The 14,468-nt window shown below is 32.1% G+C and overlaps 1 protein-coding gene across 1 annotated transcript; it reads right to left on the bottom strand.

The window, feature by feature from the left end:
* Window positions 1-3,025: 3,025 nt before the first annotated feature.
* LOC136976488 (acetyl-coenzyme A synthetase, cytoplasmic-like) lies at window positions 3,026-14,103 on the bottom strand. The gene is made up of 16 exons (XM_067271790.1): window positions 13,534-14,103; window positions 13,372-13,463; window positions 11,572-11,675; window positions 11,426-11,498; window positions 11,281-11,356; window positions 11,079-11,208; window positions 10,892-11,007; window positions 10,620-10,812; window positions 10,395-10,528; window positions 10,186-10,318; window positions 9,654-9,710; window positions 4,913-4,993; window positions 4,731-4,839; window positions 4,457-4,656; window positions 3,652-3,697; window positions 3,026-3,568 (listed from the first exon to the last, which is right to left on the bottom strand). The coding sequence occupies exons 1-16, from the start codon at window positions 13,869-13,871 to the stop codon at window positions 3,342-3,344; spliced, it is 2,109 nt and encodes a 702-aa protein (XP_067127891.1). The 5' UTR covers window positions 13,872-14,103; the 3' UTR covers window positions 3,026-3,341.
* Window positions 14,104-14,468: the final 365 nt, after the last annotated feature.

Raw genomic sequence — 14,468 nt, 5'->3', positions numbered from 1 at the left:
TGATCTTCATCCACTATATTCTTAAATATCTAAACATTAAAACAAAAAATTGCTTTATTAATTCGTAAAGTCGAAGAGGTATATTATATTAACAATAAGCAGTAAGCAATTAATCGTAAAGAATAATAATTCACGTTCAAATTTAAATAAATCCTTTTTTTTCTTTCTTTTTTCCCCCACTCAAACTTTAATAACGTGCAGCAATTCGAAGCCATCGACTTGTACGAGAGGATTATCCAGGATAAGCAGGAATAATCGAGTTTTATTGCTTAATCCCCTCGGCACGATAGGAAAATGGATGGAGTGTCGTCTTAATATATGCAGCGGTGTAGCGGAATTTATTTCTAATTATCCCGTTTGGATAATACCATCTTTCGTCGCCAGGTGTTGTTTGTCCTACAGAATCGTCCAGACTGTTTAGAACTTGAAGATAAATGTTGTAATCGGGGTAATTATTTTACTGTTGGGTGACAGACCTCTTTAGGATCCTGTATCTGGACGGTCAATATGTCTACTGTTTTTATCTTTCGTCCTTCTCTTATTAATAAATATGCAAACTAGACGTTAGACAAACTCGGAGATTAATAATGCTCAACGTCCAATAGATTTACTTAAAATTAATCGAGTGGCGTATAAAATTATTCAAAAGTTTCCTTAAAGGAAATTATCTACTTTTACCTCCGTAAAGTAGAAAAAAAATTATATATATAAGAAAAATTAAATGCGATATAAATAGAGGTAGAAAAAGTAGAATAAGCTGTTTTTCAAGCTAATCAAATTTTGCCTTATGACGTGGTAGCGGGTTGCATTAAATTTTTGTTTTGTTTTTCCCCTGCATTTTTTCGTGGCAACGATTTTAATTTAGTTTCTTTTCTTCGGACGGAATCTTTAAAGAGTGTTGTAAATTTTGGTGTGTGGATTGTCACGGGAATATTTTAATTTTTCTAGACGGATGCGGGTTTATTTATGACTGCGGTCTTACAATTACGAGAGAATTAAACTAAACCGGATGTGATTGAACGGTGGATAGTTGTAAAGTGACAGCTGGCGTTTACTCGCTCTTTGTTTCTGTTAAATGTTAAATTAACCAAAATAAACGAATACCGATATTGCCGAATAAGCTTCTATATTGGGTTTTACCTTTTATTGAAATGGGCTGTTTCTCTCCGATTGATGTCTTCACAATTGTGAGACCGTAATCTCCGCAACCTTACACAAAATTTCCCATAGGCGACTTTTCCTCGACTACCGCTTATATTTACATTGCTTTTGGGCCCACTCAGGTAACCTATATGGTTTTATTCCTCCGCATCCTTATCCCAAGTGGTGCATTCCCGCATCCGACTAAGCTGAAAGGTAAATTTATTTTCTTGTTTTCTACCTGAGAAAATTATCGAAAGCTTCCTAAGTGTTTATCTCCGAAAATTGATATCTTATGATTTACGAGAGAGTGCGAAGAAATTAAATTTTTCTCCATCTCTAGGAAGAAATGAAGCCGAGACAGAGATGTCAATTTACTAGGGATCGTACGGTAGAATATTTTCTTAAACTTTTCTTTATTGATAAGACGGCAACAAGTTCATGCAACTAATTCGACAGAGTCTCTTTTCATATTGATGCTATTCGTTGAGAATGATTAGATTCGCCGAGTGCTTCTCTCACAATGTCATGAATTTTACATCAACTCTCCACCCTCCCTTTTCTCTTACACACTCCATCAGATCGGTTAGGACCATTAAGTGATTTTACTGACTTTGTGTGTGAGAAATTTTAAATTATCCATTTGTCATTCACACACCATTTCTTTGCACCAGATTATTTATTTCCCGTACAGAATTAGAAGAAATCTTTAACAATTATATACAGTTTATTTCATCCGTTCTCTATTATCTTGGCATTACTTCCAATTGAACAGTTACCGAGTTCAACCGGGAGGAGGAAATCCTCTTCTTCGATGCTTCAAATATCTTTAAAATCTTGTCAATCTCAGTTTTAAAAAGCCAAGAAAACGTAACCCCCTGCCAATGGCCTTTCCCTTCAAGTACGAGAGTCGAGCAGAGAAGTATCATTGTCGGGGGCTACTCGTTAAGCCATTTCATTACGGATTAAAGAGTGAAGCCAATGTAATTTTAACCACCACCCACGGCTCTGTAAAGTATAAATTTCGTAAAATAGACAAAGTGTCTACTGTTGTACATCCAGAATTCGAATTAATGGTAATTACGACCGCAAAAATCCTGTATGTAAATCACGCTCTTGTCTCTGAAATCACCCACAGGAGAGTAGTAGAGAATAGTCCATAATTGGCTGCGAGATAAGGAAATTGGTGCGATTAATCTAAGGTATCGTTTGTGAGGTCACACTTGCTTGTAATTTACCTGCAACCGGTTGGAAAAGTAACAGATAAAAATCTGTCATTCTCAAGGGAGAGTCAGAAATCTTATTAAACTAAACCTTCTTTTCCTAATTATAATTTAATAAGTAAAATATTCTCATCGATTTACAAAATTGCAAGTGGAATTTTAATGTCACTCTTCATCATTACACTATATTATATTGTTTGATAATGTTTTGCGAGGCAAGCACAGTACTATAACAGCTAACGTAACAGATTTTATTTTACTTTTAAAATATAGAAATAAATATATTTTAAAATATCTTATTTCAGATCATTTTTGCATCAAATAACAAAATTCTCTTTTGAAAATTCGTAAAATTTAATAAAATACAAGTCGAAGGAGGACCCGTCAGAGGTAATAGTAAAGACGTTACCACAACTTAAAGACTAGAATAGTAATAAGGAAAACGGCAGATGCAATAATAAAGATAACATCTGATGATAAAAACAATAGCATTTCAATTTCCCTATTATAGAACATTAGGCAATTCTTAATTACAAGATTATATTGCACAGTATCGCTTTCAGCTGTTACTACAAGCACAGACATACTATTCTACACTTTCAGCGAGGTAATATCTATATCTAAAATATCGTAATGATTAGATAAATAAAAAAATACATAAATAAACTTAATAATTACTTTATTTAGGTAATAACTAATACAATCTTTGGTTGGTAACCTTAAGAATTTATCACCTTTTTTTCCTGATAATGGAAAGATTTATCATCCAATATTCAAGTGCTGTACATCTTCAGATTCAAACTCTTCCTTTTCATTTATTTTTCTTTTAGTTTATTATATATATAAATATATAACTTATATATATAGGTTTACATGCGTACAATACTTTTATATAAATATACTTATAGTCCAACCCACTATCAAATTTACATACGTTTAAAATGATATATGCATAGGGAAAGATATACAAAATCACATTTAACTGGAAAAATAAGTGGATAATTTATATACTTTGGACTTTAAAGGATTCTTCAGGTCTTCAATAATCGATTCATTAGCTAATGTGCTGACATCCCCTAAATTTCCATCATTCGTAGCGATTTTTCTCAAAATTCTCCTCATGATCTTCCCTGATCTCGTCTTGGGTAATTCGTCAGTGAAGTGAAAGTATTCTGGAGTAGCAAATGACCCTATTTTCTCTCTTACTGTAAAATATTTATTAAAATTATTTAAATAAATTAATACAAGACACATTAAGTCAGCGAATTACTTAGAAAGATGCCATTACCTTTCTGCTTTAGTTCTTTTATTAAGTCTTCATTGATTGCTAATTTCTGCAAAAGGAAAATTACGTTACGCCATCTCTTGAGAAATTATAGAAGTAAATTTAAACATACTGTATATATATTTTTTAAATTAGAAATTAAAGTTTTAAAAATTAATTTTTATATTTTTTTACTCAATATAAAAATTTAAAAATTCTTATAATAGTTAATAAAAATATCAAATAAAAATAATATGTTTTTTTATTACTTTTATATGAATTATTTAATATAAAACTCTAGATTAAATTAAAAAGTTTAATTAAAAATTTAAATTTAATATAGAAGTTTTTAAAAGTTTTATATTAAATCTAGATTCTTAGTTGTATGAAAATTTATTTATGAGAAAGAAAAAGAAACTTAAAAAAAATTAAATTAATTAAATATTCTTTAATATTTTTAAGTAAATTATAATTAAGAACATATTCTAACAAATAAATAAAGTAAAAAATTCAAATTAAAAAATAATTAATAAACAATAAGAAAAATTAATACGTATATATATATATATATATATATATATATATATATATATATATATATATTCTGTCGGTATTATTTATTTTATTAAATAATATTTTAATTTAATTTAAGGAAAAAATATTTGTATTATATTTTTAATTAATTTTTTTCTCCTGAAAATTTCATGAATATAAGAAATTAAATTAAATTTTAAAAAAGTTTATGTGAATTTCACAACAGATGGCACCACTCATAAATACTTCCCTACGACCGAGTCGCCATCTGACGGTAAGAAATCAAACTACTCACATCTTTAACGACTATAAAGCAATATAAGCATTCGCCTTTAATGGGATGAGGGCAGGCAACTGCGGCCGTTTCCACGACATTTTTATGTTCAATCAGGACGGATTCTAGCTCCGACGTGGATAGCAAATGACCAGACACGTTCAACATGTCGTCAGTTCTTCCTATGATCCAGTAATATCCGTCCGAATCGCGTACCGCTCCTTGAAAAAAAAATGAATGAATTAATTTATAAATGTTATACAATTAGAATTACAGTAAAATAAATTATTTATACCGTCTCCCGTGAAGTAGTAACCAGGAAATTTCGTAAAATAAGTAAGCTCGTAACGCTCTTGATTTTCATAAATAGTTCTAAACATGGAGGGCCACGGCTGACGAAACACCTAATTTAATTCCAAATTTCTTAGCGATTAATGGGCATGACCTTTATTTAAATAAAGGATGCAAGAAATTTACCAAATTCCCTCTTCCTGCTCCTTCAATCTCTTTTCCATTCTCATCTACCAGCGCAGGAACCACGCCAAAAAACGGAAAAGTCTGCAAGTAAATTAACATTTACGTTAACAAAAACCCTATTCCAGCTAACATCATGATCTACAAATAACAACGAATGTATTTAAATTACGCTTTATATTGTGGTGCATCAACCGTAACTCGCATCCGTTCTTGTACTACAGCCGAAGCATCTAAGTATGACAAATTGGTGATATCTTAATATATCTTAACCAACAAGCTCAATTGTAGGCTATGTATAGAGTCGTGCACTCAGACATATATATATATTTTTTCTTTATAAGGCGAGAAGCCATTAATTATGCTAAAAAATTTGCTTTTTCCCCCTTTCCTATTTCTGCTTTTATACTAAGAATATCAAATTACTCGAACTTTTATGTACAAAATTAGTATCGTTTATTGTAATTTGCCTTTATATATGACGCTCATTGGGGGTCGAGACAAAGAGGACCCCTTTTGTCTTTATTTAAGGCCCCGTAATGGTCTGTAAAGACCATTTAGAGGTCCTAAACCAAGCAAGATTAAAAAATCCTCTGCTCGATGGCCCTCATCGCACTTATATTACTGAAATTCTGCATAATTCTCTTTGTTCACTGTAAAGAAAATCGAAATTCAGACAGAAAATTATACTTTAGCCCAGTATTTTGGATTATTAAGTATAAATCTAAGTATTTTAAATTGGAATCTGATCCAGAATCTTATAATTTATGGAGTCTTTGTTCTCCTCTCCTCATCCACACTCACCTCATTCAGACTAAGACTATCTCTTAATAGGCAAAACTGTAGCCAGCTCCATTAATGAGGCGATTAATCATTATGAAAAAATATAAGTTAATAAAATTTATTACTAAATGATAAATCGAGTTATAAGAAGTAAATTATAGTTCTTGTGCAACAAACCGAGAAAGATTCCATAACTTATCATAGAAACTAATTCATTCTAATTATTATTTTCACTTCCTTCTATTATATTTTTATAAGAAATAACTCATTTTTCCTAAGAATTTTAGAAAAATCCAATTTTTTTACCCCTTTTGAAGGCAGTTTTCTGTAAAGACAAACGTCTTAACACCCTAAATTGTTCTAATTTCAAATGTAAAATGCTGTTTACATGAATTTAAATTGTATATAAATCATATCCAATTTATTTAATCAGCTTTCTATATTAATTATACACCAATAGAAAGCATCGTAAATGATTCATTTCGAACAAGGAAATGCACACGACATGGCTCTGTAACATCAACATTAATCAATCTTTATAGCATTAACTATAATTAATATATTTAAACTAATATTTAATTATAAGAAATGTTATAGAATTGTATAATACATAAATTAGAATCAAGAGAAAATTCAGTTTAAAATGATCAAAGATGGAGGATTTAGAGATGCAGGCCCCTAAGAAAAATGTTTGAAGTTAACAATGTACGTGGGGCCCCATAATTCAAATTTGCCTGAGTCCCGCTGCTGATGTAGGCCTATAAATTTCGTACATAATTCCCTTAATGGATGGTTCCTAATGAATATCTTTGAATGTTTTATATTCTAACTATTTATAACTTAAAATTTCTCAGGTTATAAGATAAAAATATATAATATTATACAAATAAATGCAGAGTTTCTATAACAACGTACCTGTACATTACTATAAAATATAAGATGTAAAGATGAAATCTACGTCAAAATTGTTTATATATATCAGCATTACATGGAAATTATTTCACTTTTAATGGTGAGATTACGCATTAAAATTTCGTAAATAATTAAAAAAAAAAAAGCAATATTTTAGAATGAAAAACGGTACGAAAAGAATTTTAAGAAGCGAAAACATGAATAAAAATTCGAAATAAATGAATGAATTAATCAAAAACAAATGCCCATAAATGTTAAGTTCATTTAGGTATAAACTAGATCAGACTTTATTATGCTTTTCTATTACTTATAATGTTAAATTTCTTAATTAGATCCTTTATATTCTTTATTCTTCATTGCAGTAAAGTCCAGAGAACTAGCAATTATTATTAGCCCTAATTAAAAAATAGATATCCAATTAAAATTCAAACAAAAGTTTCCAAAAAAACAGTAAAATTGTAAAGGAAAATGTGTATAATTATATAAGCTTATAGATTATTTAATGAGTGCACCGGCATTCTAAAGACTCAATTAGCACTCTAAAGCTCGTTAAAGATTCTAAAGACAATGATCACTTTAAAGCTAAAGATAAGCTTGATCCACCTTAGCCAACAAAGATGGTGGAAATGAACGTGGTCACGTGTCATATCTCGAATGGGATTTAGTTTTTTTTTAATATGTAGCCTAAAAATTAAGCGTTTTGTCATTTTATAATAATTAAAATCTCGTAACATATTTTGTTTATTTATTATGATTAATAATATAAAAGTTATTTTTTAAATAAGATCTGATAACAGCCGGGAAAGTTACGCAACTCGTTGCTAGATTTTTATAAATATTAGAAGCAGAAAAAAGGAGAATTTATCTCATACACTTTATGTATACGAGACAAATTCTCTTTTACCTTATATAGGCTATATATAGAATTTCAGACACGTGAAGAAAACGTGTAATTTTCCAGGTTTCACTCACATGTCTGACACTTGAATAGGGGCCATTTTCCCATAGAAAGTCCTCCTAGAAGCGTTCCTTTGGCAGTTTTGCATGGAAAGTCCTCCCTGGAAGTACCCTCTGGCCCAGGTATCTCGGTAGTTCCCAAAGTGGGCGCTACCGCCCCTTGGTTGCGGTGAGTTAGTCTAGGAGGCGAAAAAAGCAAGGGGGTGCTGGTGGCAGGGTCCTAACCTAACAGGGACCATATGTGAGGGTCGCTGACAACCTTTTCCTTTCTTCCGTTAAAAACGGATATGAAGAAATATTGCCTTTAATGGTTTCCAGATGTTGACAACAATGTACTGTACGGCAGAGACAAGTGTAAGGTTCGCAAAAAAGATTTTCTAAGAATATTTCCAAGCCTTTCTCACACAATGGGAAACGAGTTGGGGGCATTGAATACAGTATAACTTTACGGCGACGGCTCGAAAAAGTCTGGGAATCACTGCTTTATCCCATTAATCCAATCCATTAATCAAAACAGATTTCATTCATAATTTTTGAACTGATGTTCACGTTTATTTATTTATTGTTATTATTTAATGTTTGGTTCTTCTCGCCCTGTCAGCAGTAAGAGAACCTCTATTCCATATTCATCGTGGATTCGTCAGGCACAACCAGGAAGGGCCCGACATAGAGTGTCCAGGAAAACTCCCAGGAACTGCTCTCCCGGATTCGATTCCGGCTCCTCTATAGCAGTAGGTTTGGGCCTTAACCTGTTTATTTGTTTTACTCCCAAACTATAGAAACACGCCTTTACAGAATTATAATATGAATTATTGAAAATGACTCGAGAGACTTTGAACCCTATTCACCCTATTTGAAGCTTAATAATTCCTGTGCCTTTTCTCAAAAATTTCTGAAATTTTGCAGAGAAGTTTGTTTATTAGGGGGATTGACGCTATTAAATTTTGGTGAGTAAAGGTCGAGGGGTGAGGAAATAAAGGGGGTCGTGTGTATCTCCAGCAGGGTCGGACTTAATGGCGATTTAACTCGTTATTAGCATTTACAAATTTTTACAAAACCCATTTCTACCCTCGAAATTAAACTTTTTGCCATTTTATAACAGTTAAAAATATAAAAAGTTATTAAACAAAATGTCATAACAGATGGCACCACCGAATATTGTCTGGCAAAGTTAAGCAACTCATTGCTGGACTTTTTTGAACTGGTAATTCCAGTTCATTCTAGTTTTCTAGACAGAATCCGAAACCGAATCTTCCTATTTAAATGTATTTCTACTGAATATACGTCTACAATTTTTCACAAATTAGCAAAATTAAAATTTAATAAATCCAAGTTTTATAGTATTTTTGACAGTAGAACTTTCAATTCTTTAGGACTATCCTTGATTGAAGTTGTACGACTCGGTTCTGTAGAAATTACAGTTCTCTTCTCTAATTATTCATATTATTTCGACTAATAAATTTGCTATACTGTTTCATAAAACACTACTTTAAGTATTAATAGATAATTTATAAGTCTCACATCACTTTAAGTTCTAACAGATTAGGAAGGGAATGTAATTTATGTATATATTAGGCTTATGTATACAGTAACTTATGTATATACTGTATCATGGCCTAATCGAACTTCAACATTCTGTATTTAATAAATATAAGATATAATTACGCTATTTTGTATCAATATTTTACTAAATTCTTTGCAAGATTTCAGTTTTCTTGCAGCCATTTTGTAGTTTACTCGAATATTTTCGTAACCGCTTAGTTTATTTGTATTTTTCTTCATGCTGAAGCTAAATATACATATAATTTCACAATTTATGATTTTTACATTAATTATAATTTTCCTTGTATGAGGAAATTCTCATGTAGATAGGCTTACATACACGCATTAAGTTAAGTAGAATAAAAAAACGATAAAAACAAATATTTTTTTGGAAAGAAAATGAAAATTTGCAAATCTATAAAGAGTTTTCCTCTTAATAAACTAAATATTTCAAAATTTATTACCCAATTAAACGTGATTAATTTAAAAATACTTAATTTTTCCTCTTTACACTTCCTTTAACAAAATAGGCAACACGTGAGGTACTTACAGAGGAACCGGGCTTCATAGGAGTACATCCAGGTAGGGAAGTTAACACGTGAGATCCCTGAAAAAAAACAGAAATTTTTTGTTCAGGTGAATTTATTCTCTAAATAAATCGATTCCGAGAAAATATAAATGTGCCAAAATGCATTTTAACAAGTAAAACAATAGGAAAATTATTAATTAAGTGCGTTAATAAGGAGGAAATAAAGCGAAATCATATATTTTTAACCCTTTTCCTGGAATAATTACTCAATTTATTGATATAAATTTCACGTAGAAGAATTCGGATACGAAACACTCAATTTTCTATAACTAAAACCTATTATTAAGAACAAATACGATTGTCATATGACATATGACAGCGTAAACACGTATTATTTTTATATAATTATATATAACGATGTCACGCTATGATATATTTGACGTTATAATCGACGTGCCAATGTAGAGCTCGGATGTCTATCAATCATACGAGGTGAACGATTGATAAAAAAAAATGGAGGCCAATGATACTAAATTTGAAGATAAACACTTACACTTTCAGTTTGCCAGAATGTGTCGACGATGGAACAATTCCCATTGCCAACAACGTGATAATACCACAACCAAACTTCAGGATTTAGGGGTTCTCCGACGCTACCCAAGACGTGTAAAGATTCTCTATTGTATCTATTTATCAGAATTAATCTTTATTATATATAAAATTATAAAATCAAATACACTAAATAACGAATTAACGCGTTACTTCTTCACGTAAGTGTCACTATACTTCATCAGAGTTCTCAAAACCGTCGGAGCGGTGTAGAACTGACATACGCTATACTTATCGACGATCTTCCAGTATCTACCAGGATCTGGATGACAAGGTACTCCTTCGTACTAAAGAAAAAAGATAATAAATCCATAAAAAGTATAATAATAATTAACACCGGTAAAATAATGTAGAAAAATTCATGGTCGAGATACACACAATAATAGATGAAGCACCGTTGAGCAAAGCACCATAAACTGTATACGTGTGACCAGTCAGCCATCCTATATCTGCAGTGCAAAAGAATACATCGCCTGGATGAAAGTCGAACACGTATTTAAAACTTAAAGCTGCCTGAATCATGTAACCTCCTATTGTATGAGCGATTCCTTTTGGTTTTCCGGTGGAACCGCTAAAAGTAATCGTAACCAATTAAGAAACAACCAGATTATGAAGAACAAACAAAGAAACAATGTTTAATTACTCTTCACCTAGTATATAGCAAAAATAACAAATCTTCTGCATCCATCCATTCGGGTTCACAGGAAGAGGAAACTTTGGACATTTCTAAATGCCACCACACGTCTATATCTGGATCCCACGGTGTCTGAAGCGTACAAGTTTTTAAAATTAAGTTGTTTTAAACCGTAAATAAATCGATTCTTCTTCGTATCTTACCATTAGATCTACGACGGGTCGTTTTCCTAATTGTCTCGTCGAATCTCTCATTAAATAATTGCTCGAATCTCCGTTACGTTTAGGAATTCCGATACTTAACACTACTATTGTAGCAGTTAGTCTGTGTCCACTGAAAGCCAAAATAGATTTAAATATAATTATAATTCTCGAAATTCCTGGGGTTACCTCCATATAAACTAACCTCTGTAAGCATTTTTGGACGGCAGAATTTGCAATTTCTTTCAAATTAATTAACTTCGTTCCTCTCCAGACGCCATCTAAATTTAAAAAGTTTGATAAATTTCTAAAATAATTTCAAATTAAAGTAGAAATCTTTATATAATTACCTGCAGTTATAAGCACTGGGCACCTAGCATCTAAGATCCTACCAGCCAACGCTTCGGCGGAATAACCTCCAAACTAGGAACCACAAAATGTTACTTATGCTTAAAATATATACATAATTACTGTATTTATATTTTTACACGCTTACAACAATGGTATGTACTGCCCCAATCCTCGCACAAGCCAACATAGCAATAATAAGTTCGAGTATCATAGGCATGTATATGGCGACGCATTCACCTTTCTTCACCCCTGTAATACACAAAACAATTTGAAAAAAATCGTAACTATCAATTAGTTTTTACTATAGTATAACATATATTTTCGCCCGGGGTATGAGCGGGAGTTTACAGAAACAGGTTACGTGCTACACGTCGAATGTATTGACCTTTCGGATTTCGGCTAACCTTGAAATTGTAGGATTTTTAGAAGGTCAGTGAATCGTATAGGAGGGTGTCACTGACTGTATCTTACGTCCAACTTCTATTCTTCTCGATATGAGTGAGAACGCCACTAGGTTTTTCGAGCGTAGAAAATTTTACGATCTTTTCTTCCTTTACTACACATTTTTTTACTACACCCGAAAACTTGAATTCTGATAAAAATCGCCTAATAAAATTCATCTTCCAGAACTAATTTATCATTTGGGTATCTTTCCCTCGTTATAACGTATCCATTTTTAACTTGTCGTTGAATGTATTTGAGTATTAATCTCGATAAGCTTAATGCTTAAATATATTCAAGCTTGGTAAGCATTTTCCATTATAAATTCTTATCGGTGGATCGCGTGATCGCTTCCTTAATTTAATATACAACTTTTTCTCGAAATTTTATTTTATGTTCCTGAATTTAAATTCAATTTAAACGTATACAAACGCATTAAAAGGTTTCAGAAACGATCTTTTATAAATTATAACAGACGTCTTTCCTCCCTTTGTGCCCCTATCTTATCGTACCCATTGTCAGTGAAGCGTTATAGCTTCGTGGGGCCCAAGCAAATTTTAATTAGTGGGCCCGGCGTACAGTGTTGACTTCAGACATTTTTCTTCGGGGGAATTTTTCGGGAAAATAATTTCTTATAGAAATTTGAGGCACCCTGTTGGTGGGGCCTCGGGCAATTGCTCTTTTTGCATATGGGATAACGCGCTACTGTTCATCGTGAGTTGGGCCAGGCCCACAAAGGGGAGCGATCGGGTGGTGAGGTACGGGGCCCGATTTATTCCGAACAGAACGCGCACGAAAAATGCCTAGGATTGCTGGCCCGGATTCGAATCCGGATCCCCAGACAGGTAGGTTGGTGGCTTAACCACCTCATCCGTCTGCGCCTCCAATACGGTATAATGAAATGCTGTAAATTTTGGTTACAGACAGAGTAACGAAGAATACCCCGAATTTAAGAAGCACCTCAGAGTTACGTTCAGAAACGTAAATGCAGCAAACCATTATGTATTAATATACAGTATCGTTTCGGTGTATACGATATATAGAGCCTATACATTATATGTATATGTGTATACCACGCGTAACACATTAGTACAATGTTAATTTATCAAATTAAAATCATATTCTCACTTATTAAATAGATTTTTTTCTAATCTCGAATATTAAATGATTATTTAAATATTTACGAGGCGATTTCACTCTATAATATAACTATTTACTTAAATATTGATGCAAATATTTATATAAATAACTTTCCTTTCCTAATTAATGCCAGGTTTAAATCATTTTAAAATGAAATTTTACGTGTTTATAAACGATTTGCCGTAAGTAAAACCTTCGCATAATCGATTTGTAATATTTTTAGTAGGAAAGATTTATGCTTAAATATTAATTTTAAGGCATTTCCGAGGCGATTTTTAAATAACAAATTCAAGTTTACAACTTAACTAACGGATCCTATAGGAAGTTTTTATCATTTACTTAAAGGATAAATTAATTTGCTTACCTTTATTTTTCAAAACGTTAGAAAATTTGCAAACTTTCTGCAATAATTGCTTGTATGTGATATTGGAAGATTCTTCAGGATCATTTCCTTCCCTGTAAACGATAAAAGGCGACTTTAATTATGTCGAAATTGCGAAATTTCAATAAGATTTCTGTTACTGACCAGTAAAATGCGACAGAATCTCCTAAACCTCTTTCTATATTCCTCTCGAGTAAATTGTAAGTGATGTTTGTGACGGCACCCTTCAACCAACTGATGTGTATGGGTCCTTTCCTCAAATCGAAATTATAACTCCAAAATTCTCCTTTGGGACCCGACTTCCAATAGAATTCCGTCATGACCTCACCCCAGAACATTTCCGGTTCCTCGATCGACTTCCTGTACATCTGCCAGAATTTCTGCATATTTGAAAGATGGGTATTCTGAAGAGTTGGATAATAGACTTCATTCTGGTGGCAAATTTCGTCGATGGTCAAGACGGGATCCGTATCGCGCTTCATCTCGAAGAAAGTAAACTCTCGTCACTCACGCGTCACGTTAAATACCCCCTGTAATCGTTAACGTGATTGGTGGAGAGGCGATTGTAACCCTTTAGGGAAATAGCTGACTTGTGTTCTGCTTCAAAATTTTAATCTTCTCGCTTGACGGACATTTTCTTTTTGCCCGTCCACCCGATTCGCTAGTTTTTAGGCCTTCTTCTTCTGTCACGTGATCTATAGAAGGGTTTAATTTACTAGCCAATAGTTACAGTCGATAGAAATGTCGGTGAAATTCGTTTAATTGCTCACGGAGCAATATTAAAAAATTAATAATTATATAATTATAGGGAAGTACAACGTGTAATTTACTATTTCAAACATATTTTTTAGATATTTATTTTATCGGTGGTATAGAAACAAGCGTTTAGAGTTTAAAAATAGATAACAAATTGCCAAAATTTCACATCGTTTTCTTCTTATTTTTTTTTCTCTTCAAGGAACATTTCACGTAACATATAAATAAAAAAAGGAATAACATTTGCGGTTGGTTAATCACGTTATTTAACTTTTTTCTTCTGAATTTAAAATCATATAATACTAAAATAATCCAATAAATTA

Source organism: Centruroides vittatus, unplaced genomic scaffold, assembly GCF_030686945.1.
Source record: "Centruroides vittatus isolate TY-2023 unplaced genomic scaffold, ASM3068694v2 contig_400, whole genome shotgun sequence".
Lineage (NCBI taxonomy): Eukaryota > Metazoa > Arthropoda > Arachnida > Scorpiones > Buthidae > Centruroides > Centruroides vittatus.
Note: the sequence above shows the minus strand (reverse complement) of the source record. Positions and strands in the feature narration are given on the sequence as shown.

What these genes read in the sequence shown, in the direction of transcription:
- LOC136976488 (XM_067271790.1), bottom strand. Translation starts at nt 13,871, where the DNA reads ATGAAGCGCGATACGGATCCCGTCTTGACCATCGACGAAATTTGCCAC. An exon ending in GATTCTGTCGCATTTTACTG is followed by an intron (nt 13,464 to 13,533) that starts GTCAGTAACAGA and finishes TATCGTTTACAG; the next exon opens with GGAAGGAAATGATCCTGAAG. An exon ending in GAGCAGGAAGAGGGAATTTG is followed by an intron (nt 4,840 to 4,912) that starts GTAAATTTCTTG and finishes GAATTAAATTAG; the next exon opens with GTGTTTCGTCAGCCGTGGCC.